The 26,129-nt window shown below is 43.4% G+C and overlaps 2 protein-coding genes across 7 annotated transcripts; one reads left to right on the top strand and one right to left on the bottom strand.

Annotated features, from left to right (window-relative positions):
• Positions 1-300: 300 nt before the first annotated feature.
• c8a (complement component 8, alpha polypeptide) lies at positions 301-5,969 on the bottom strand. The gene is given in 11 exon segments (NM_001124624.1): positions 301-619; positions 776-1,001; positions 1,622-1,779; positions 2,103-2,240; positions 2,474-2,717; positions 2,981-3,163; positions 3,283-3,472; positions 3,623-3,770; positions 3,949-4,096; positions 4,236-4,350; positions 5,810-5,969. Coding segments are annotated over 11 exon segments (1,848 nt in total). The 5' UTR covers positions 5,959-5,969; the 3' UTR covers positions 301-470.
• Positions 5,970-15,676: 9,707 nt separating this feature from the next.
• Positions 15,677-25,537, top strand: si:ch211-188c16.1 (uncharacterized protein LOC562677 homolog). Of its 6 annotated transcripts, none has more exons than XM_036986174.1 (19): positions 15,677-16,136; positions 16,503-17,526; positions 17,755-17,865; positions 18,042-18,531; positions 18,709-18,812; positions 18,991-19,016; positions 19,117-19,157; positions 20,687-20,819; positions 21,178-21,337; positions 21,646-21,766; positions 22,013-22,047; positions 22,371-22,434; positions 23,568-23,602; positions 23,852-23,915; positions 24,034-24,132; positions 24,226-24,239; positions 24,375-24,405; positions 24,522-24,594; positions 24,713-25,537. In XM_036986174.1, exons 1-18 carry the CDS (start codon positions 16,128-16,130, stop codon positions 24,589-24,591), a joined length of 2,631 nt encoding a protein of 876 aa, XP_036842069.1. In that variant the 5' UTR covers positions 15,677-16,127; the 3' UTR covers positions 24,592-24,594; positions 24,713-25,537. The 6 variants fall into 6 exon arrangements, 5 of the variants coding, with proteins under 5 accessions (XP_036842069.1, XP_036842066.1, XP_036842068.1 ...); XM_036986171.1 differs by having other exon boundaries at positions 17,665-17,865; XM_036986173.1 differs by lacking the exon at positions 24,226-24,239 and having other exon boundaries at positions 17,665-17,865.
• The last annotated feature ends 592 nt before the right edge of the window (positions 25,538-26,129 follow it).

The following is a 26,129-nucleotide window of genomic DNA, read 5'->3' as shown; positions in this document are numbered from 1 at the left end:
TACTGGTTAGAGCGTTGGGCCAGTAACTGAAATGTTGCTGCATCGAATCCCTGATCTGACAAGGTATAAATATGTTGTTCTGCCCCTGAACAATGCAGTTAACCCACTGTTCCTAAGCCACCATTGTATAAAATAATTTGTTCTTAACTGACTTGCCTAGTAAAATAATTGGAAGTGTTGTGCCTGTGTTACAGTATGTTTTCAATGTTGAGTATTTTATAGTGACAGTGAGATAACTGAGGAGATAAAACATATTCTGCGCATGTGACAAATAAAACAAAATGATTTGATAATCGAGAATATCTTGAACTGTTTTATTTCTGAACAAACTTTTTGACCCTCATCTTTCTGGCCAGATAAAAATACAGAGTTGGTAACATAATGAACATCATTGGTATTCACTCCTACTTCCTGATGTAGTTTTGAAATCTGTGTCCCCTGCCGCGCTGTGACCCGTCTGGCTGGTGACATCAACAGCGTTGGTTCTGGGAGGAGGAGCCAAGGCAGGCGGCACCCCCATCTGGCTGGGGGTTGTCACATGACCGTCGGCGCGTCTTACTTCCTGACTGACAGGAAGACCACGCCCCCCAGCAACTCCAGGCCCCGTCCGTCGTGGAATCTATCAGACGACAGAATGCCAGGCTCTGTGTTACCCACTCATCTACGTCTCTACACATACTAACTGAATAGCATAGTTACTGTAGTAAGGTGTGGCACTTGCTGTCATCTGAGGGCAGATATAAGTAACTGCATATAATAGCACTGTTACGCCCACCTTTCCTGAGGGTTTCCTCGCAGGCTTCCCCTCTGAAGCCCTGCTTGCAGATGCAGTGGCAGGAGGTCTGGGAGAGGACAGGGATGCCGTCATGCCTGCAGGGAGCACAGCGACAGGAGTTGAACTGGAGCAGGTACTCCTCCCACGCCCTCCTCAGGTGGGCCGGCCGTGCCCCCACGTGGTCCCCCGCTGTGCTCAGACGCACCAGCTCAAATATGGGCAGGGTCTGGGGAGAGGGGGGAGAGGAGGGAAGAGGAGACCATGCTTGATGAGTTACTTGATGTGTTTGTGCATATTGAATGTACTATGTTTGAATGCACTGTATATAAAGTAAACACGTAAAAGTACCATGTTTCAAGTAGCATGCACAGATGTAATGTCCAGCACCATCTGTGTGCTGAATACACAATGTATATATACACTGGTTGACTGGCACTCCCCCACCATTGTAAAACATATTCTGGAAGCTATAGAAATGCATTTATGAATGTCTACATTTGTTTTTGTCATGTTTATTTTATTAGAGACTTTTAAATAATGTTATGTGAGCTAAACATACAGTATATACACAAACATTTCTTAAAGTAACATTTTCTGAAAGTTCTAATGTTACTGTACCCACTACAACAACAACAAAAAATTGTCCTTGAAACATTTAATTGAAATACTGTAGAATTCCATTCAGTCCTATGGAGGACTGCTTCTACCGGGGAGTGCCAATATGGCCGACTGGTGGCTTCAAAGCCTCTCAATGGCCAATACATAGCATCAGCAATCCAGGGTTTATATACATCATTGGCTATATACAGTGTGTTCAGGTATATCTGTAAGTAAATGCTATTATACCTCAAACTCGATGAGATTTGGGTTGTACTTGAGCGAAAGGCCCCACTTCCTGTATGTGTCAGGGTCCTTGATGGCCAGCAGACCCCCACTACTTCCTGTACTGCCCCCCTTCACCAGCGTCACAATGTCCTTGATCAAACTGGAGCTGCCATACATCTCTGGGTTACAGAGGGAAATCATCAATTATCCACATGGGTCCATCTCAATTCAGTAAACTCTGGAAGTAAACTGCAATTCCAGTATACTTACTGAATATACCCTATCCCTGTTACCCACAATTGCTCTAACTGAATGTTACTACCAGAAAGTCAGAAAGTTGAACAACAATATACAGTTGAAATGAGGTAGAAATCTGGTGTTGTTAGAAAAAGTAGGAAATGTTAACCAAGCTGTCCTTTGGTATCTGGTGTTGGTAGAAAAAGTAGGAAATGTTAACCAAGGTGTCCTTTGCTAGATAAGGTCGGTTGGGATGATCACACACCTTTTTCATAAGAGCCAGTGCCTTTGCAACCTTTGACTTCAAGTTTGCCTCCAACTTCTACCTGCTTCGTCTTGCCTATAGGACTGCTTATGCCAATGGATCCACCCAAACACCCTTTAAGTTGTTCCGCATCAATCTCTGTTAAAAGTCAAGAGCAAAAACAAGTTTTGGAATAAGCATTAAATTCACACAGAAATGGACTCTTCAAATATACCATTGACTTTAATAACTCACATGATAATATTATATGGTTCCTCCCAAAATATAGAAAGGTCTAAAAATCCTTCACACTTTTTCCACCACTGACCCAGCCTGAAACCTCGCTCACTCATTCAACGACAGCATCACAGAAATAAAAAAAGACACCATACTAGACGTTTTCATGGCGGTTGTGTTGACGACCGCCACATACTCCAGGGTCCCTCCCATGATGCCCTGGGTGACGTAGTGCGTTCCGTAAGTGTTGAGGAAGCGGGAGTACAGGCCAAAGTCATACTTCTCCTCAGGAAGCTCCATGAGGGACAGGTACATGTCTTCATGAAGCATCAGCCCCTCGCTCCTCATCTTAAACTGGGCCGTCTGAACCTTAGACTGCAACCTGATGAAGCCAAGTTCCTGAGGGACAAAGGAGAACACATAACCAGAACTATATTTGTATAGCGCTTTTCAGCTTCATACATGCTCAAATGAGAAATATAGGACTCAGGGGTTTCATTTCAGGATGGATGTTCTCGTTCACTACCCTTCGTGGATCTGAGAAAACAAGGTTGTAGGCAATAGCCTCCTGGAATAAAACGCAGCCAGGGACTAACTACAGTTGTGTTCCCTGGGTATAAAGAGGCTGTTTCGGGGGTATTATTTAAGACATATTCTCTTACCTGATTGGTGTATTTTGTTAGATTTGTTAGTAACGCAGACTCCACATTCCCTGATACTCCAAACTCCACGTACTGAATCCCAACAGTAACACCCAGATTAAAAGAATCTTCCGTCTTTCTGGCTTTCAGTAATGTGGCCATATCTTCATAATACTCTGAGGAGCCTTCAGAAGTAGCCTGGGCCTAGAATAACCCAAAAATAACAAAACACATATAACTTTTTTCAAATGTCATTGATAAGTTGAGCATTGTAAAAAGTGTCCATTTTGTGACATGACGATGCATACAGTACAGTACCGTACCATGAAGCGGTATGTATGGAAGTTGTAGGGTTTACGATAGTTTTTCTCATCCTCGTTATAATGTAAATTCTCACAGAAGGGATCATAGATGAGTTTTCTCCATTCTCCATTGTAGACATATTCACACTGTCCTCCATAGTATTGTGGGTCAAGAACGTGGTCCACAAATTCTCCTGTCAGTATGTTAAAGCTAGGAACATAAAGAGCAATACTTTGTTGTTGTTTCAAATGATGTGTGTGTGCAGCACAAACAGCAACATATCTTTTCTGTGTCAGATGCATCCTGTCGTTCCCACTTATTATGACTGTTGATGACCTCTGTCCTCTGACCCCTGCTTACCCCTGAGTGCCGCGGCCAGCTCCAGGGATGGGTAGTAGTGTGGAACACTTGTCCTGTCTGTCGTCCACCTGCTCACAGTCCGTCTCATCAGACTCGTCGTCACAGTCGACCTCACCGTTACAGCGAAGCGCCTGGCTCACACAACGACCTAAGTACGGATGGATGCACGCACGCACACACGCACACACACACGCTCATTACAAGCACGTATGCACACACACACACAAACCCACATGAAAACCACATGAAACATTTGGAGACAAAAGAAGACTCAACACATTGTACGCTTGGCTTGAGGTTGGAGGTGATGTATATTGTGTACTTACCTGTGGCATTGCAGGTGAATCTTTCTCCACAGATGTCTGGTTCCCAACACACTGCCTGTGCTGTGGGGCATGCCAGCTCTTCCCACTGACTGTCCAAACATTGTCTCCCACCAAACTGGGACGCTTTCTCCATGTAACGGAAACGAAACTGGGCAATATAAATAATGAACACAAATATGAGAATTGTTTTAGTGGAACAACAGATCATTGTGTATCATAGAAAGTATAGTTTATTATTTAGTCCCAAGCCTTGAACATGAACCGTATAATGAGAAGAAACCCTTTACCTTCTTGTCTGTGCAGGAGTCACAAGGGCTCCATGACGACCACATTTTCATCTTACAGTTGATAGGAGCTGGTTTGTTTACACTCCTGACCCTCCTGATAGCAGATTGCCCTGTTCTTCAGTCAAATACAAATACCATTACAGTTTCAAGCTTCACAGACATTTTAGATTGAAGTAGAGCGATTCCACAACAGCGGGAGCAGAAAATATTTTTGTCATCTTAGAATTTCTGGCAATTCTCACATAGAAATGTAATTGGGAGGAGGTATGTGTGATATGCTTTTTAGATTTACATCACAAAACGTAATTTGTTTTTTTATCATGGGGAAAGTTGCCATTATTGGTGTTTTTTAGACCTATACATGATCTGTGAGCCGTGCACGATACTGACAACGTCTGGGTGTCATTATACCCCTGATAGTGTGCTCTAACATATGGACTATGTCTAGATTCTGAAATACACATTTTCTCACAAATTTATTCTACATAAAAAAATATTCATATAAATATCTCAAAACTATTATTTTGGATTTTGTTCATTTTAAAGTACAAGTAGATCACATTTCCAAAGTGGGCTCTGCTAATTCTGAAATTCTGACCAATTTTATGAACACCAGCAATACTGTAAATGGTAAATGGTTTCTAAGGGAACGCCCACTGCTGGTGATTTGCTGAATATGCAATCCTAAAGGAGGGCTGTGATTGGTTATATGTATAAAATGGGTCATATCATTAAAAGTCCCAGAGCCACTCTGGAAATGTGATGGGTCTGAAGAGTGTATTGTTTCAAACAATATGTCTAAAAAAGAGCTTCATCAAAAAGGATTGTTTTGAAATATTAATTTTAAATCGTTTTAATGCTGAATAAATTCATGTGAACGTGTATCCAGGTCGCAATTGTAAATGAGAACTTGTTCTCAACTTGCCTACCTGGTTAAATAAAGGTGAAATAAAATAAAATAAATAAATACATTTCAGAATCTAAACATACTCTATATGACAGAGTACATTATAAGGAGTATAATGACACCCAGATGTTGTCTGTATCATGTACGGGTCACATATTATATGGTCTGACAGGAGGCATAACCCGAAAGGTCACTGGTTCAAATCGCCGACTAGTCTAATGATATGCCCATGAGCAAGGCTCTTTACCCTAGTTGCTCTGGATAAGCGTGTCTGTAAAATGCATACACACCGCATCAAGCCATCTCTGAAATGTACACAAATACCTGTACTATACTGCATTTAAATATATTCATACTGATAATACACATAAGCTGTATACATTACCCATTCTCTTATAGCTCTATGCTCATTCTACCTAGTTGTACATAATGTGTGTAAACTCTGCTCTCTGTATTCTGTCTCTAAATTATCATCATGATTTTCTCAAAAATGTTTTGTGACACAAATGTAAAAAGTATTTTATTCATTCTACCTCCCAATGAAGTTTCAGTGTGAGAATTGCCAGAACAATCTGAAATACCAGTAATAGTTTCTGCTCCTGCTGGAATCACCCAGTAGTAGTAAATAAAAGTAGTAGTATTTGTAGTAAAAACTACAGAAATCTACCTGGTTTCAGCCATATTCCATGAGTACTCCGTTGCATCTACAGTGGGAGATTTGTTTAAAACCAGCAGCAGAATGTAGGAGCCCAATAATACACATATCAGTCTATTCATATTAGAAATAAAAGAGCTCCTTGATGAAAATGAGCTCATGTTAAGCTTTGTTTAGATGACTGATAGTTGTCATCCTGGGGTAAGTGCACTCATGTCATAAGAGGCCACAGTAAATGATTGATCAAGGGTAAACATGCTCTAACAGTTGGGAAATATATTTTTCGTAATATCACACACATAGGTCTACACAAGCACACCACATCCTGGCCCACTCACTTCCAAAATTCGTAGTACAAAACACACACACAGGTCGTTCCATGAACAGAGCATATTTTGAGAAGTGTAACTTGGTCCAAGAAAACTAAATTCACCTCATTTTAATGTTCTGTCATAAAGAGCACATGTTCAACTTTACACAAAAAACGTGTTTGGGGGAATGTAAGCATGTTGTGTGCAGCATGGAGGGGAAATTGATGTGTTAAAACATTTGTAGACTATTTATGGGTAACAGGGTTGACGTGATATTATGTTGTACATGCTCAGTCACTGAAAACAACATTTAAAGAACAATTTCAACATATTTAAACAAGAGTTCAGTTCATGTAACAGGGTGGACCTTAAAAGGAGGGATGAAAGTAAATGAATCACTAATCATATGAAATAAATGATCTTCAGAAATGACTTTGTCAAAGCAACAATAACTAGGACTTTACAATGATGGTGTAAATGTTTGAGGCATGCATTTCCATTGTTAGAGCGGTCACTCGACTATTTTGTCAAAATAATAGGCAACGTTTGAGCCATGGATAACTGCCTACATAAAGCGTGTCTGAAGTGGGCGTGTCAACAGAAGTGGGAGGCTCAACAGTGGGTGTATGGATCAGCTTACTGTGCAGATTTGTTGTCACGCAAGACTATTTTGCATGGCTCTTCTCCAGGTACGCCGACAATGGCGGACGAACATCTCGGCCCAGGGTATGCTGACTTCCTGCTCTTGTTCATTGAAGAGTGGAGGCTGATACACATGGAGCACTCGAAAGGGGAGAGTCCAGTGGTCGAACAGGGAAGAGTGTCCAGTCGTACTCCATCCAGACCAGTTGTCGGCTCCAGGTAGTGGGGTTGGTTGAGACGAGGCATATTAAACTTGTTTCCAGAGCTTGGTTCGCTCGCTCCGACTGGCCGTTGGATTGGGGATGGAATCCGGAGGACAGGCTGGCTGACGACCCAATAAGGGTGCAGAACGCCTTCCAGAACCGAGACAAGAACTGAGGACCCCGGACGGAGACCATGTCAACCGGGAGTCCATAGATCTGGAAGACATGCTGCACCATGAGCTGGGTTGTCTCTTTGGCAGAGGGTAGTTTGGGGAGAGGAATGAAATGGGCAGCCTTGGAAAACCAATCCACTACCGTCAGAAAGACAGTGTTGCCATCAGACGGAGGGAGCCCAGTGACAAAGTCCAGGGAAATATGGGACCAGGGACGTTGAGGGACAGGTAGTGGGTGAAGAAGGCCAGACGGAGCTTGCCGCAATGTCTTATTCTGAGCACGTGCATGCAGCGTCAAAGGCAGAGGCGTCAGGAACCATGGGCCACCAGAAATGTTGTCGGAGGAAGGCCAGGGTTCGACGGGAACCCGGATGACAGGTAAGCCTGGAGGAATGAGCCCATTCCATACCTGGGACTGGACTGAATTAGGGACAAACAACCGATTAGCCGGGCCCCCTCCAGGGTCAGGCTGGGAACGTTGTGCCTTACAGACCAGGGTCTCAATACCCCAGCCCACTGAAGCCACAAGGCATGAGGTAGGGAGGATGGTGTCGGGGTCAGAGGGTGTGGCAGGTTTGACATTCTTGGACCCTGGGCGGTAGGAAATGGTGCCGTTGAATCTGGTGTATAACAGAGTCCACCGGGCCTGCCTGGAGTTAAGGCGCTTGGCTGTGCGGAGATGTTCCAAATTCTTATTGTCGGTCCAAACCAAAAATGGATGTTCTGCTCCTTCCAGACAGTGCCTCCACTCTTCCAGTGCCATCTTGACCACCAGGAGTTCTCAGTCACCTACGTTGTAGCTTCTTTCTGCAGAATTGAGACAATGGGACAGGAAAGCACAGGGATGGAGCTTTTGGTCCTAGGCAGACCGATGGGACAGGATAGCCCCCACTCCATAATCAGAAGCATCGACCTCAACCACAAACTAACGGGATGGGTCCGGATGGACGAGGATTGGGGCTGTAGTGAACCGATGCTTCAGGTCCACAAAGGCTCTGTCAACAGCTGGGGACCATGTGAACACACCTTGGGAGGGGTGAGTGCAGAGAGGGGGCCGCCAGGGTGATGTAGCCTTGAATGAAACGGCGGTAGAAATTGGCAAACCCCAGGAAAAGTTGCAGCTGCACCCTGGATGTAGGTTGGGGGCAATCCACTACTGCTTTCACATTTTCATGGTCCATCTGGACATTTCCTTCAGCGATGACATATCCCAGAAAGGAGATTGTAGAACGGTGGAACTCGCACTCCTCCGCTTTCACAAATAACTAGTTCTCCAGGAGGCGCTGAAGGACTTGTCGAACATGGAGGATGTGTTCTTGGGCAAAATGGGGGGAAAAAACAGGACATCGTCGAGGTAGACGAACACAAAACGATTTAACATGTCCCGGAGCACATCGTTTACCGGGGCCTGGAAGACACCTGCTGAGACCAAAAGGCATGACCAGGTACTCATCATGTCTACTGGCAGTGTTTAAAGCTGCCTTCAACTCATCTCCTTTGCGTATACGAACCAGGTGGTAGGCATTCCCGAAGGTCCAGCTTGGAAAAGATTGTAGCCCCCTGGAGAGGTTCGAAAACTGAGGAGAGGAGTGCTAGGGGGTAACGATTCTTGATAGTTATGTCATTAAGACCCAGGTAGTCAATGCACAGACGCAGGGTCTTGCCCTTTTCCACAAAGAAAAACCCTGCGCTGGCAGAGGATGCAGAAGAATGGATGCTTCCAGCAGCCAGAGAGTCCTCAATATACTCCTCCATGGCCTTGGTCTCTGGGCCGGATAGGGAATATAGCTGACCACAGGGCAGTTTGGTGCCTGGAAGAAGGTTAATGGCACAATTGTAGGGACAATGCAGGGGAAGAAGTAGCCCGTGTCTTGCTGAAGATCTCCAGGAGGTGATGGTACTGTGGGTAACTCTTCCAATGGAGCGACCATCCAGTGCTCTAGCGTCCATGGGAACAGAGAGGAGTTGAGTGGGGATACCTAATTCAGAAACTAGGGTAGCATCCATAAAGCTCTCATCTGCCCCAGAGTGACTTAGACTGGTCTACCCACAGGAGTATCACACAAAAAAAGGAGTGCGGATGATGGGAATTAGAGAATTATTGTACTTGTACCTACAGTGCCTTGCGAAAGTATTCGGCCCCCTTGAACTTTGCGACCTTTTGCCACATTTCAGGCTTCAAACATAAAGATATAAAACTGTATTTTTTTGTGAAGAATCAACAACAAGTGGGACACAATCATGGAACGACATTTATTGGATATTTCAAACTTTTTTAACAAATCAAAAACTGAAAAATTGGGCGTGCAAAATTATTCAGCCCCTTTACTTTCAGTGCAGCAAACTCTCTCCAGAAGTTCAGTGAGGATCTCTGAATGATCCAATGTTGACCTAAATGACTAATGATGATAAATACAATCCACCTGTGTGTAATCAAGTCTCCGTATAAATGCACCTGCACTGTGATAGTCTCAGAGGTCCGTTAAAAGCGCAGAGAGCATCATGAAGAACAAGGAACACACCAGGCAGGTCCGAGATACTGTTGTGAAGAAGTTTAAAGCCGGATTTGGATACAAAAAGATTTCCCAAGCTTTAAACATCCCAAGGAGCACTGTGCAAGCGATAATATTGAAATGGAAGGAGTATCAGACCACTGCAAATCTACCAAGACCTGGCCGTCCCTCTAAACTTTCAGCTCATACAAGGAGAAGACTGATCAGAGATGCAGCCAAGAGGCCCATGATCACTCTGGATGAACTGCAGAGATCTACAGCTGAGGTGGGAGACTCTGTCCATAGGACAACAATCAGTCGTATATTGCACAAATCTGGCCTTTATGGAAGAGTGGCAAGAAGAAAGCCATTTCTTAAAGATATCCATAAAAAGTGTCGTTTAAAGTTTGCCACAAGCCACCTGGGAGACACACCAAACATGTGGAAGAAGGTGCTCTGGTCAGATGAAACCAAAATTGAACTTTTTGGCAACAATGCAAAACGTTATGTTTGGCGTAAAAGCAACACAGCTGAACACACCATCCCCACTGTCAAACATGGTGGTGGCAGCATCATGGTTTGGGCCTGCTTTTCTTCAGCAGGGACAGGGACGATGGTTAAAATTGATGGGAAGATGGATGGAGCCAAATACAGGATCATTCTGGAAGAAAACCTGATGGAGTCTGCAAAAGACCTGAGACTGGGACAGAAATTTGTCTTCCAACAAGACAATGATCCAAAACATAAAGCAAAATCTACAATGGAATGGTTCAAAAATAAACATATCCAGGTGTTAGAATGGCCAAGTCAAAGTCCAGACCTGAATCCAATCGAGAATCTGTGGAAAGAACTGAAAACTGCTGTTCACAAATGCTCTCCATCCAACCTCACTGAGCTCGAGCTGTTTTGCAAGGAGGAATGGGAAAAAAATTAATTATCTCGATGTGCAAAACTGATAGAGACATACCCCAAGCGACTTACAGCTGTAATTGCAGCAAAAGGTGGCGCTACAAAGTATTAACTTAAGGGGGTTGAATAACTTTGCACGCCCAATTTTTCAGTTTTTGATTTGTTAAAAAAGTTTGAAATATCCAATAAATGTTGTTCCACTTCATGATTGTGTCCCACTTGTTGTTGATTCTTCACAAAAAAATACAGTTTTATATCTTTATGTTTGAAGCCTGAAATGTGGCAAAAGTTCGCAAAGTTCAAGGGGGCCGAATACTTTCGCAAGGCACTGTACTAAAGAAATAGGTCTCTTAACAGGGCAGGTGGCTATATAATGTTCCGCAGCCACACAGTACAGACAACAGTCGGAGCTCACACTGTGAGAGCATTCTCTAGGAGACAATATAGCTCTGCCCAGTTGCATAGACTCATCCGTCGCCGGTGATTCTCGAGGGAACTCGGGTGGCTTTGGCGCTTCTCGGAAATGCACACTTAGGGGATTTATGGATTCCTTCGGAGGTGAGCAAGCAGCAGCGGATGGACGAATGTTCTCGAGACCTGACCTCCTCTCACGCTTGCATTCTCGTAGACATCCATCAATCCTAATCGTGAGGGCGATGAGGGAATCGAGGTCCAATGGTAACTCCCGAGCTGCGAGCTTGTCCTTTATTTCCTCGGGCAGTCCGTGAAAGAAGGTATCGAACAGAGCCTCCGAATTCCAGGCACTCTCGGCGGCCAATGTGTGAACATATACTGTGTAGTCTGTCACACTACGGGAGCTCTGATGTACCTTCAGTAGTTTTTGGGCCGCCTCTCTCCCGAGCACCGGAGAATCAAATACCTTCCTCACCTCCGCCATGAAATCTTCCAAGTTATGGCAAACAGCGGATTGTTGTTCCCAAACCCCAGGAGAGCACCCTTCCGGACATTAGCATAATTAGATATGCTATCTTCGATCAATCCAAAGGGAATGAATATGGCTGAAGCTCAAAAATGAGGGAGCACTGGGAAAGAAACGCCAGGCAGGTTCCAGGATCGCCAGAATATCGCTCCGGAAGAGGTAGGCGGGGTTCTCGGAGAGCCGGGGTAGGCTGAACAAACCCACCACTAGCAGGGAAGTTACTTAGTGGCTGAGAGGTCTCAGATGTGGAATGCTGTCTGCGAGCTAATTCACGGAATTGCTCCGTTAATGCCTTGAACCCCTGGACGTGGAGTTCCGCCAGAGATTGGAACCTCTCCATCAGGTTCTGAAGTAGCTCCTCCTGTTTCTCAATGGTAGCTCCCTGCAGGGAGACAGCGTGACGGAGCTGGTCCAAGTCTGCTGGGTCTGTCATGGCCAGTTCGTACGATAACGACACAAAGCGAGACCCAGATGCAGACACATTGGAGGCAGATGGTTTGAGTTCTGATATTTATTATAATCCAAGGCGTAGGCAAAAGGCAGGTCAGGACAGGCAAGAGTTCAAATCAAATCAAATTGTATTTGTCACATACACATGGTTAGCAGATGTTAATGCGAGTGTAGCGAAATGCTTGTGCTTCTAGTTCCGACAATGCAGTAACAACCAACGAGTAATCTAACTAACAATTCCAAAACTACTACCTTATACACACAAGTGTAAAGCGATAAAGAATATGTACATAAAGATATATGAATGAGTGATGGTACAGAACGGCATAGCTAGTGATACATGTATTACATAAAGAAGCAGTAGATGATATAGAGTACAGTATATACGTAGACATATGAGATGAATAATGTAGGGTATGTAAACATTATATTAAGTGGCATTGTTTAAAGTGGCTAGTCATATATTTTACATCAATTCCCATTATTAAAGTGGCTGGAGTTGAGTCAGTGTGTTGGCAGCAGCCACTCAATGTTAGTGGTGGCTGTTTAACAGTCTGATGGCCTTGAGATAGAAGCTGTTTTTCAGTCTCTCGGTCCCAGCTTTGATGCACCTGTACTGACCTCGCCTTCTGGATGATAGCGGGGTGAACAGGCAGTGGCTCGGGTGGTTGTTGTCCTTGATGATCTTTGTGGCCTTCCTGTGACATCGGGTGGTGTAGGTGTCCTGGAGGGCAGGTAGTTTGCCCCCGGTGATGCGTTGTGCAGACCTCACTACCCTCTGGAGAGCCTTACGGTTGTGGGCGGAGCAGTTGCCGTACCAGGCTATACACCCCAACAGGATGCTCTCGATTGTGCATCTGTAGAAGTTTGTGAGTGCTTTTGGTGACAAGCCGAATTTCTTCAGCCTCCTGAGGTTGAAGAGGCGCTGCTGCGCCTTCTTCACGATGCTGTCTGTGTGGGTGGACCAATTCAGTTTGTCTGTGATGTGTATGCCGAGGAACTTAAAACTTACTACCCTCTCCACTACTGTTCCATCGATGTGGATAGGGGGGTGTTCCCTCTGCTGTTTCCTGAAGTCCACAATCATCTCCTTAGTTTTGTTGACGTTGAGTGTGAGGTTATTTTCCTGACACCACACTCCGAGGGCCCTCACCTCCTCCCTGTAGGCCGTCTCGTCGTTGTTGGTAATCAAGCCTACCACTGTTGTGTTGTCCGCAAACTTGATGATTGAGTTGGAGGCGTGCATGGCCACGCAGTCGTGGGTGAACAGGGAGTACAGGAGAGGGCTCAGAACGCACCCATGTGGGGCCCCAGTGTTGAGGATCAGCGGGGTGGAGATGTTGTTACCTACCCTCACCACCTGGGGGCGGCCCGTCAGGAAGTCCAGTACCCAGTTGCACAGGGCGGGGTCGAGACCCAGGGTTGATGACGAGTTTGGAGGGTACTATGGTGTTAAATGCTGAGCTGTAGTCGATGAACAGCATTCTCACATAGGTAGTCCTCTTGTCCAGATGGGTTAGGGCAGTGTGCAGTGTGGTTGAGATTGCATCGTCTGTGGACCTATTTGGGCGGTAAGCAAATTGGAGTGGGTCTAGGGTGTCAGGTAGGGTGGAGGTGATATGGTCCTTGACTAGTCTCTCAAAGCACTTCATGATGACGGAAGTGAGTGCTACGGGGCGGTAGTCGTTTAGCTCAGTTACCTTAGCTTTCTTGGGAACAGGAACAATGGTGGCCCTCTTGAAGCATGTGGGAACAGCAGACTGGGATTGATTGAATATGTCCGTAAACACACCAGCCAGCTGGTCTGCGCATGCTCTGAGGGTGCGGCTGGGGATGCCGTCTGGGCCTGCAGCCTTGCGAGGGTTAACACGTTTAAATGTTTTACTCACCTCGGCTGCAGTGAAGGAGAGTCCGCATGTTTTGGTTGCGGGCCATGTCAGTGGCACTGTATTGTCCTCAAAGCGGGCAAAAAAAGTTATTTAATCTGCCTGGGAGCAAGGCATCCTGGTCCGTGACTGGGCTGGTTTTCTTTTTGTAATCCGTGATTGACCGTAGAACCTGCCACATACCTCTTGTGTCTGAGCCGTTGAATTGCGATTCTACTTTGTCTCTATATTGACGTTTAGCTTGTTAGATTGCCTTGCGGAGGGAATAGCTACACTGTTTGTAATCGGTCATGTTTCCGGTCACCTTGCCCTGATTAAAAGCAGTGGTTCGGGCTTTCAGTTTCACACGAATGCTGCCATCAATCCACGGTTTCTGGTTTGGGAATGTTTTAATCGTTGCTATGGGAACGAAATCTTCAACGCACGTTCTAAGGAACTCGCTCACCGAATCAGCGTATTCGTCAATGTTGTTGTTTGACGTTCATAAGTAGTCCAAAACGGTACAATGCCGCAGGCAGGTTCGAGGTCAGGGGCAGGCAAAATGGTCAGGCAGGCGAGAACAGAGTCAGGACAGGCAAAGGTTAGACCCAGGAGGACGAGAAAAACAGAGACTGGGAAAAACCAGGAGCTAGTAGAAAAATGCTGGTTGACTTAGCAAACAAGACGAACTGGCACAGACAGAAACCACAGGTATAAATACACAGAGGATAATGTGGAAGATGGGCGACGCCTGGATGGAGGTGGAGACAAGTACAGGTGAAACAGAACAGGATGTGACAATATGTTGCACTAAAATACTAAATAAGTCATTGCTAACCAGAATAATGTCATACATCGATACAAATGAATGATTCGATCTAGTTGACATTGATAAAGTGGTCGCTGTCATCTCTGCTTCTTTCGCGGTGCAAAGAGGTTTAGGGGCAAAAAAAAAAGACGTTTAGGGGCAACAAAAAAAATGACGTTTAGGGGCAACAAAAAAAATGACGTTTAGGGGCCGAGGAGAAAATGCAATAACAAAACAAACAGAAAGATTTTCTGTGCAAAATGTCCAAATTATATCAATTTTACCAGTTTAAGAAAATACAAACCTGTGAAAACGACCCAAAATCATGTTTTTGAAAAGATCTCAGTTCCGCTTGGATGCATGCATATTTTATGTGGTTGAAATTAACGGCGGTTGAAATAGGCTACTATCAGCTTTTATTACTCAGATAAAGATAGCACCTCTACAGACAGACGTGAGCATTTGAATTCTCTCAAGTTGCTGAAAGAAAGAAATCATATTTCTCCACTCTTGTTCCCAAGTAAAACATTTGGTGTATCATTTTAGCCTGCTGCAAGAAATGTTTATTTCTGCAGGAGGTAATATTAAGGCTATGTGAGAGGTCTATTTGAAGGTCCGTTCGGTGACTCGACATTTTATAGTGCCTCACAACCATCACGTAGGCTATAACAACCTGCACTGCTATCATCCTTTTACCACTACACCAAATCTTTCCAAAACATTACTTTTCTGGCCCTCCCTTCTCTTTTTTTTCAACTCGACATTTCGCAAGTTAACTTGTTCTGCCCGTTCCCAAAAGCATTTGGCGATAAGCGTGTTGGCTATTTGGCACGGTATAGTTTGGCCCTAATGCCACATAGCCTAAAATAATGAAATAAAAAACGAATAGATAGAAATTGCACAATAATGATACATTTCTGGGGGTATTGTTTCTCTTTATTCAACCCGAACTTTATCCAGACAATATTTCATAACCCTAAACCCACCCTCCCCGCTGGGACTGCGGGTTACGAGTCAACCCGCTGTTGATCTACCCACTTGTTTTGCAACGCACACTTTATGACACACTCCCAAGTATGCAGCCCCATACTTCCAAGCTTTGGCTATAAAGGCCCAGACTTCTGTAGAGGCAGATTGTTCCTATGGCACTAAACCTTGTATTTAGCCTATAATATAACTATAATACCATACAATTGGCATTTATCCTACAATCAATACACTAGATATCATTGCGACTAATTAAAACACAGGTCCTTATAGAACACTAAAATCTGATAAAACCTACGTTTCAAGAAAATTACACTTTCTTCGCGTGCACACGTGACATCATTCAATAAGGTCATGCGCACATCTGCGCAGGTTTATTGCGGTATCTCTCTATTTGTTTGCAACTTCAGAGAGTTCAGAAATCAGTTTATCAGAGAATGCGTTCTATTTTTGGCGGCTACGTCGACATAATGAGACAGTGAACTGAAACGTGTCCAATTGCGTAAAATAACTACATTTGATTGTCAGTTGATGAAAGTAACGAGGAACAATGGAACAGGTAATGAAATTCGAGATGATCTATTGCTGCCCCTATTGATCTGTTTGCATATCTGTTGGATGTTGTTATCTTTGCTCTTTGCAAGGTCAACTCGCGATTTATCCGAAACTGATTACAGTTGGTTTTCTGTCTGCACAACAAACAGTATTTTAGTATACTATGAAACAACTGAGTTGTACATGTTATCTGTTGTACCATCCATGAACAACTGGTGCCTTTATAATAATTAGCCTTGTGTTATCCATATAATTAGTTGAATGCACACACTGTTATATGCTGAGGTAGAAACAATTATTACTTTCAAACAATTGTAGCCTGTTTTTAAGCATTGTTAACTAATCACTATAGTGATCTCATTGATCCTAGGAGGGACCAATCAATGTCAAAGCTCTGAGGGCCAAGTTTCAGGAGGAAGCCAGAGCCCAGGCTCAAGCCCGGGACCAACACCGACCTGCCATTGCTGAGAAGCCCAGACGGCTCCCATCCACTGTTCCTGGGGAGCAGGAACAAACCTGTCATCCCCAGGATGGAGCCCTGATGAGCTCCATCCACTCGGCTGTGGAGAACAAACCTGTCATCCCCAGGGTCATCTTCAGGGATGGGACCAGGGTGTCTGGGGGCAAATGGCCCGTCTCCTTCCCTGCACTTGTACTGCAGGCCATCCCACCAAAACCACCAACACCACCACACCAGAACAGTCTCCACAATGGCGGAAGGGACTGCACAGCGACAGCCAAGAAATCCTTCAAAGACCGCCACTTGCCTCTCGTACTGCCTGGCCTGCCTTTGAAGGAGCACAAAACCCATTTGCCACCTCATAAAGAGGTCCCGCCTCCAACAAAATGCAAGAAAAAGGGTTTGCTGCTCCACCACCCCTTCAAGTCAACCAAAGTCTCCAAGGTTGGTGGCGAACCTGCAGACGAGCCTGCGTATGCTGGTTTGACCACCAACAGACATTCAGGAGCTCCAGTAGAGGGGCTTGTGATGGACAGGAATAAGGCTGAAGATAGGCTGCCACTCCAGATGGAACATTCTAGCACGGAGTGCCCAACCTCCAGCCCAGACATCACCATCACTACTCCGTTAGAAGGCCCAGGTGAAGACTTATCCTCTATGGTTAGTGCGACCCAGTTCTTCAGCACGTTGGAGAAAGGCAAGAAACGGTTCTCACCTAAGCACCTGTTGGTGTATGCCAGGCCCAAGAGCCTGCGTTCCAATGGGGTCCATCTCTCAGACCATAGCTCTACCATGGACAAGGGAGTTCATCTGCCCTCTACAGATTATGAGAGTCATGCCCCAGAACATGACCTTCCAGCCCCTTTGCCTGTCTGTCTCCCGCACCTCCCTTGTGTTTCAGCTCTGCCGTTCAAGATGAATGACTCTTCCCGCAGTAAGTCATCTCAGATTCAGAACAATTTTGTGATGTGGTCATTTTGTATGGTCATTCTCATGTTCTGCTACAATAGTGTTAGAGTTAATGCGGTATGATTGTATAGTTGAGATACAATTGCTCTCTTCATTTTCTTAGGACTAGAGACTGCATCAGAGAAACAGTTTGGCCAGGATAGAGCAGAGCTTCTGCTTGTAAAATCTGATGGACTTCCCCCTCCTCATCCAGCCAGGAAACTTCTACCTGACCGGGGGTCTCTGGGACCTTTGCCGATGAAACCTCCAAGACCTCCAAGGGTAGATCTCAGATGTTACCAACCAACCACAGAACATCACAGAGGTACTTTTATTTTTCACCAGTTGTGGTCAATTCCACTGTAAGTGACACTGACTCCGATTTTTCACTTTAAACTTAAAGAATGTATGTTGATGTAATGCAATTTACTTCAAAGATCATTTGATGTGTGCTGTTTATTGAGCTCAAGTCAAATGTCTGTTTTGTTGTTTTGCTTGCAGAGTTGACTTCAGCGGTTGAACCTGAGACATGTGAGGATCCACACTCTGAGCCTCCATCCATTGCTAATCCTGAACTGGTTGTTCCAGAGTTTCCAGACTTTGAGTTGAATTCAGAACTGGAAACTGCAGAAGGCAATGCATTTGACCTTGCAGCTCTAGAACTAGAAGCTACAGAATTTGGAACCCCTGAATATCCAGTAGATCTAGACTTGAGGGTTCCAGATTTTCTATCCCCTGAATGCGAGTTACCATCTTGTGAGCCTCCAAAAATTCCCAGCTTTGACCAACGAGCCCTGACCCTCAGCAGTCATCATGATCTAGTTCTTTCAGAGTTCTTGGCTCAAACGTGGGAGTTTCCAGCTTCAGTTCTAAAACCTCAAGTTGTTTCTGAGCTATCTGCTGAAATGTTGCCTGTTGAACCCTCATTCACAGAGGACACTGACCATGACTCCGCTTCGGTTGAATTTCCCCATTCAGGACTGACGTTGAGGTGAACTGCTTGAAAACGATCTTATTTTTGCTAAATACTATAGTCTGCTGAAGTGTCTCACCAGGGATTGTGTGGGGACAGAAACTACTGAGTATTTGGTATAGTGAACTTAAGTTTAGCTCTGGGAAGTCCGTTATTCCTCTTTACACCTAACCTCTGAAATGTCCTCTCTTCTAGTGTCTGTCAACAGGAGAACTATTATGAAACCTGTGATAATGTGTATGAAGTTGTTGAGAACACTGTCAGTCAAAACTCACACAAACGTAAAGGCCCACCAAAGAGTAAGACACTACATATGTTTAATTTATTTAATTGAGAGCCCATATCGTTATACCAGTATCTATAACATTTAGCCATTTCTTTTATGAGCTATTTACCTTTTGTCAAAGCCTACTCTAATTCAAAGAGGGTGTGTTTATGATTTGTTCCAAACGTTATGTTTTTCAAATTCTCTTCTAGATCCTTATGGGGACCCCCATCCAGTGGTAAGTGACACAATTTTACTGCAGAGTTTATTTCGGTAACTGAATGGTTGGTGCTGTTGTGTATAAAAAATTATTCTTTGTTTTCTGTTTGTATCTGAAGAAGGAGGAGCCTCGAATGCACATATGGCCCCGGAATCCATGGTATGTCGGCTCTAAATGATGGCTCAATTATTCAAATATTGTAGTTGTTGCACAGGCAAATTAACCATAAGTAAGCCCAAAAAGAGATTGTATTTGAAAATACCAATTTCATACCTTAGTTACATTGATACACAATGACGCATCTCTTTTTATTTGTGGGTATACTTGGGAACAAATTTCCTTCACAATAATTCCTGGTGATTTAAAATAAATAAATTATGTATATTTTGTTGTGAGTTTACTTAACTTTGGGGGCTAAATCGCTAGTGGGTTGATTTTTGCCAAATCACTAGCGGGCCTGTTGCTGACCCCTGGTGTACATCCCCTCCATATGTATTTGGACAGTGAAGAAACCTTTTTTTTGGGGGGGGGGGCTCTATACTCCAGCATTTAAAACATACACATGTTTTAAATGCTGCAGCTGTACAAAGTCCATCTGCAAATAGCCCACCCAATCTACCTACCTCATCCCCATATTGTTTTTATTTACATCGCTGCTCTTTTGCACACCAGTATCACTACTTACACACCATCATCTGCTCATCTATCACTCCAGTGTTAATCTGCTAAATTGTAATTACTTTGCTACTATGGCCTATTTATTGCCTTACCTTCTCATGCCATTTGCACACACTGTATATAGACTTTCTTTTTTTTCTATTGTGTTATTGACTGTACGCTTGTTTATTCCATGTAACTCTGTTTCTGTCGCACTGCTTTGCTTTATCTTGACCAGGTCGCAGTTGTAAATGAGAACTTGTTCTCAACTGGCCGACCTGGTTAAATAAAGGTGAAATATTTTTTTTTAATTATGGAGGATCATGAGTAGGTTATGGAGGCACAAAGATCATAACGCCCATAAAATTCTAAACTCCCCTAAACTCCTCTCCCCATTATTGGTAATGGTTAGAGGTTAGCATGATTTGTTATAACATTCTCACACATCAGACATTATTCATGATTTTTCTTAATTGAGGAGTGTTTAGAATCATCCCATCGACTCACTTGTAAAGAAAGTTGTTCGTCATGGCCGTTCAGTTACTATTGGGCAAAATATAACACAACCAAACAAACTGAAAATGCATCAACGAGTGTGTAGTCACAAACTTGATGTAATATTGGTCCAAACATTAAACCTTTGACTACGTTAACACCATATAAGTGAATTTGTACAAATACTTATGACACCTTCAAATGGGGGAACTAGATACATAAAGTGCCTTAATTTCTAAATGGTAAAACAGATGTATGAAAATACCCTCAAATAAAAGGTGACATTCTGTACTGTCGCCTCATAGGACACTTTTCATCTAAAAGTATAGAGCCACATTAAAATGGTGGCTTCACTGTCCAAATGCATATGGAGGAGAGTGTACATCATGTGCACAGGTGTGTTTGTCATCTCATGTCTCACTGATGCTTCAATTAAAGGGATTAATCAAATTCATCAATACCTCTAATATTTGGTTCCACTTCATAGCATGTTGTCAGTTAGATTCATGTTAATAGAATAATTATATTGTTCTCAGTAAGGAAAAACAGAGCCCTGAGAACCACGAGGACAAAGATCAGAGGAAGAGAGAGAAGCACCGCCTCGAGAAGGAGAAGAAAGAGCAAAAGGAGAGGGAGAAAAAGGAGAATGAAATGAAGAAAAAATTCAAAGTAATTCTGAGCTTGTCACATGTAGACTTAATGATACATTATCTTACTAGCTATCAGTTTAAAAGTTGCTGTGTCATGGGTATCAGGCTCATAGGTCAGTCTTGTTTTGGTATTTTGAGGGTCCAGCTTTATTTTCCCATAGATCAACACGTTGACAAACAATATTTCAACAAGCTATCTACCATGTTGACCTAAAATGTTCCAGGATAATAGCATTCAAATTTGCATTCCAACTACTCAATTGTGAAATTTGAACTTTTAGATCCAATATGGCACCCATTAACGTTCCCAAAACACTCCACACCAAACAAAGTTTGCCAAACTATGGCTGTGGTTACTGTGTAACATCTGTGTTCAGGTGACTGGCCAGGAGGAGGCGATGTACCATGCCAGGGTGACAGTGGCCAGTAAAGTGCGTAAGAATGACCTGCCAGTGAAGAGTGGTGACACGGTTAGCATCATCCGAACCACCAACTGCCCCAAAGGAAAATGGCTGGCCCGTGACGCCAACCACAAATGTGAGTTTGTCAATGTTGTATTATTGTTCTTTAAATGGCCTTGGGGGGGGGGGGGGGGGGGGTCAGAAAGTCTCCGGGTAGGAGTTCAGATTTTTTTTTATATATATATATTTTTTTAAAGAATACAAAAATGAGGGAACATTAGGATTAGTTTTTCTCCCTTAAGATCATCAGAGTAGATGGTTTTTGAATATGTCACAGGTCAGGAAAAACTCTGGCTAAACTGTGGCCCAAGTTATTATCAGGCTTCAGTTCTTCACTGCTCTGTTGCTGGGTGTTTTTCCCTGTTTGATTGTTGACTTTTCCAGATGGCTATATCTCTGTAATGAATGTGGAGCTGAATATCAAAGAGATGCTGGAGCTCGGGAAGAAGGCTCAGGCTGCTGGCCGAGGAGGCACAGAGGGAGATACCATCAGCATGGGGAGCAGGTACAACAGAATGCAACAGTCTATTGTTCAGTACTGTACAGTCTATTGTTCAGTACTGTACATCAATTCCAAACATATTTTGTTGTACAGAGAAATAGTCACTGTTCTTAGGAATAAAATAAAAAAAATGGAATGCAAAATGAAAGAATTTAAGCATGTTGCCATAATCAGGGTATTTGTATATTTTATTTACTCACTCCCTTTGGTTCCGTGCCCTTCCTATTCTGTCTCCATTATATTTTACAGATCATCTAATCATCATCCCATGCTACACAGCAGCTGTAAGTCATCTTCAACATGCTTACAGCCAGTTCTGTGTAAAAACTGCATGATTGATAATCAACTGACAATTTATCAATCAACATTGATAAAGTATTGTCTGAGGCACGTTGAAAAATCTGCCTACATTTACAGAGGATTGGAGTTCTGCAGAAGCACACCTGATTGAAATAACCCAGAGTATTTTTATCAGTTGGCTTTATGATAGTAAAGGAATTCCATGCATTTTAGGCAGCAGGCCTGCAGTGTGGTGTTGTGCCAAAGCCCTTCCCATTGGCTATGGTGGTTTTGGTGGTTTTGCAGCCTATCATGCTCTCTCTCTCAGTCACAGATGATGATGAGGAGTGGACATTAGACGAAGAGACCCTGTCCCCCTACATGGAGAACCGGTGAGACTTTCTACACTGTTTGGGACGCAGTCATGCAATCCCATTTGTATTTGTAAAGCCCTTTTTTTTAATTGTCAAGTGCTTAACAGCAGTGGTTCTTCATTGGTTTTGCCTCGGGACCCAAGTGTGTGTGTGTGTGTGTGTGTGAGATATACACACACAACATTTTTGTCAAAATGCAATCTGGAAAACAATTGACTACAAATATGGCATTCAATGTAGCAATTAAATGGCCAGAGAAACATTTCCACCTTTTTTTTTAATTGTCAATAATTCCATTTTGCCCATATTCTTGTAAACAAATGTTAGTAAGCTCACTTGTTTGACTACAAAATCAACCAAATCCACTAAATAGTGCTGCTGATAACTTTTATATTGAAAATACTGTGATTTGAAGAAACCTTTCTCAGAGATTTTAAATGACATTCTACCTGGTCTTAGTCATTTTAAATTCAGGCGAGTATTTTATTCATCCCCCCCCCAAAATTCACACACTAAAAGAACTGCAGTAGGGCCTGTCGAGTGGCTCAGTGGTCTAAGGCACTGCATCGTAGTGTTAGCTGTACCACTAGAGATCCTGTTTCCAGTCCAGGCTCTGTCGCAGCCGGCCGCGACTGGAAGACCCATGGGGCGGCGCACAATTTGCCCAGCATTGTCGTCCGTGTTAGGGGAGGGTTTGGCCGGCAAGGATGTTCCTGTCCCATCGCACATTAGCAATTAGTGTTTCCTCCGACACATTGGTGTGGCTGGCTTCGGGGTTAAGCAGGCGTTGTCAAGAAGCAGTGCGGCTTGGCTGGTTTGTTTCGGAGGATGCACGGCCATCAACCTTTGCCTCTCCCAAGTCCGTACGGGAGTTGCAGCGATGGGACAAGACTGTAACTACCAATTGGATACCACAAAATTGGGGAGGGAAAAACAACTCCTGCGACCCCACCAGTTAAATCGCTGCTTTACAGTTCGTTTGATTCGGCTCAACCATGTTATCCTCACAGAATTTCTGTATAGATAATTGATGAAAAACTTTTGAAGACTGCAATGTACTGTGTATAGAAATTAAATAATTAGTTTGTTTTTCTAGGAAAAGCTAAGTGAAGGACTAATACATTTCATCTGTTTTCTTATATATTCTTTAGCATTCACAATCGGACTGTCTCAATGCCTGATATGCGTGAGTAGGATTTTATATGGTATATATCCATATCTTTGAAGTTATAGATTCAATGTTTGTTTCAGACGTCTGGATTAGAGAGAGTGTACCTGCGGTCTCAGGTCTTCATTCTACTGCCCATATACTTATGGCAGACCATTTCAATCACGCCTTCAAAGACCACCATAAAATGACCCTCTCCCCCCATTTCTACTAACCCCTTCACCCTCTTCATCCCTCTCTCTCTCTCCTGTCCCCTCTCACTGGAAGTCTGCAGCCATGCTAGTGCCCACCACACCCTTAGTGATGGCAGCATAGAGGACCCCCACACACAGTAAGGCTCTACTTTGTCTTTACTGTGATGCCAAATTCAAATGTTATTTATGCAGCCTTTTCTACCACAATGTATCACAAAGTTCCCTAACTTAGTAGTTAACGGTTTCTGTCTTCAGAACCAGACATGAGGCTCTTCAGAAGTTAGCCATCTTCTTTCAGAACAACAAAGCTGGCATCAGTGACACAGCAGAAGACCGAGTGCCAACCCCTACAAAGTACAGTATTTACAAATTGCATTACAAATCCTCACTGCCATCTTTCTATTCCATTATTCTAATTTTAAAACTCTTTCGCTTTGTCTTCTGAAGTGCTGAAGCGCCAAGTAAGTAGCTGGATACTGACTTCTCTATGGTTGGGTTTGCTATCGCCTCGCATGTCATTGATTGTGGTGAGTTTGAAAAGTAAACTCTCACTCCAGCCAATGTTTGTGGGACTTTATGTTTATGTCCATCTACAGGCTTCCTATGTGTTGTGGAGCCTCCATACTCGTAAGTGAAGATAGTGTGTGTGTGTATATTTCATGCATTATCCTCATTGGTCTTAATAGCCCTTGAGGTAGTAGTCTAGCTTGGACCAAAATGTATGTACCTGTTTTCTATGGCAGAGACCAGGAAGTGGTTTTTGCAGATTTTGAACTACTTCCCCCTCCAGTTCTATATGCAGATTTCCTGTGACAGGTCAGTACAGACTAACACTAATGGCACAGGGGTTTTCGCTGGTCAGATCATTATGGCCAGGAAAAACTGCACTGGTCCTAAATTCTGAGCATTAACAAACTCTTTCTCTGCTCTCTAGCTTCACTGACTGAGAGAACTAAAGGGGAGCACAACAGTTTCTTCTCCAATGATTGGCTGAGTAACCTGACTGTTACTGATGCAGGCCAGGCAGCCAGCTGACCAACCCCACACATATCACTCTGCCTTGGGCCTGGAGAACATACCATGAACTCCAGATGAACCACTGTCGTTCTAGATCTATGGACTCTAGATCTACCGTTTAGATCCAGATGAACCACAGTTGTTATAGATGTATAAAACTAGCTCGATAAACCATTGTCATATCTCAGATCTGTTGGATTAAAAGCATAGAAATAAAATTAATAGAACTGTCTGTATTATATTTGAATGGGGTTGTCCATTCTATTTATATGCCTTTAATCATATCCAATTGTTGAAATCCGATAACTTTTGAAAACTGGGGGAGGGGTGTTTATTATTATTATTAGTGAAGTACGTTTGACCTGATGCCTTTATTTCTCTCGATCACATTTGTTTTGATAGTTGTGTGGCTGCTTAATGCTTTATCCATTGCATGTGTACTGTTATACAATTGTTTTTGTTCTTGTTGCCTTTTGACTATGAACACAGTAAGTAATTCACTTTCTGTTCATTGATCATTTTGGCACTACTGAATGGGAAACGATGAAGTAGTAGTCTGCACTTTCCATAACACAATGGTGAAATGGTGCATTGTTTTGGGTACAATGCCTTGGTCAAGAGTATGTATAATTATTTTTTGGCTCTTCACACTTGTTTTGGTCTGTTTGTTCAAAATATCTGATTTTGATGTCCAATGTATCACCTTAATGTAAAGCGTCAAATAAATGGTCATATAGTCTAACAGAGTAACACTTTTTTTTCTCCAAAAGAGGGCATGCTACCCTGTTGCAGAAACTGACCGATAAAACTATTAAAATCAACAGTGACTTCACTTCTCACAATGTATCCAATCCATGTAATGGTAACAATGGTTGTACTGAATTTAAAGATGATAGTTCAAGTAAGGCAGCTGCTTTCAGCCAGTTGAAGATTATAAAGAGAAAAAAACCTGGTTGGTTAGACACTGGCCAAAGTTTCTGACCGGGCTGGGGTAGTTGCCGGCTGTTAGTGATGGGTCGTTCGCGAAGAGCCGATTCCATACCAGAAGAGCCGAATCTATATATAAAAAAACATTAAGATATGAATAATCAAAATATTTAATATAATGAATGAAAAAATAAAGAAAATAGCCCTAAATGCTCAAATGCACATTCTTAGTCTGCTCAGACTAACAGCCTCACCTGTTCCTGTCAACCAAAGATGTGAGGGAGGGCCGAGCCAACTCACTCAGTCACACACTTAGCAGCCAAGGAGAGAGAGGAAGGATAGCTGGAAAATGAGTCTGAAGCACAGTAGCATTTGGATGCATTTTAATAATGCAGACAATGTTAGAG

Source organism: Oncorhynchus mykiss, chromosome 8 (assembly GCF_013265735.2).
Source record: "Oncorhynchus mykiss isolate Arlee chromosome 8, USDA_OmykA_1.1, whole genome shotgun sequence".
Lineage (NCBI taxonomy): Eukaryota > Metazoa > Chordata > Actinopteri > Salmoniformes > Salmonidae > Oncorhynchus > Oncorhynchus mykiss.
Note: the sequence above shows the minus strand (reverse complement) of the source record. Positions and strands in the feature narration are given on the sequence as shown.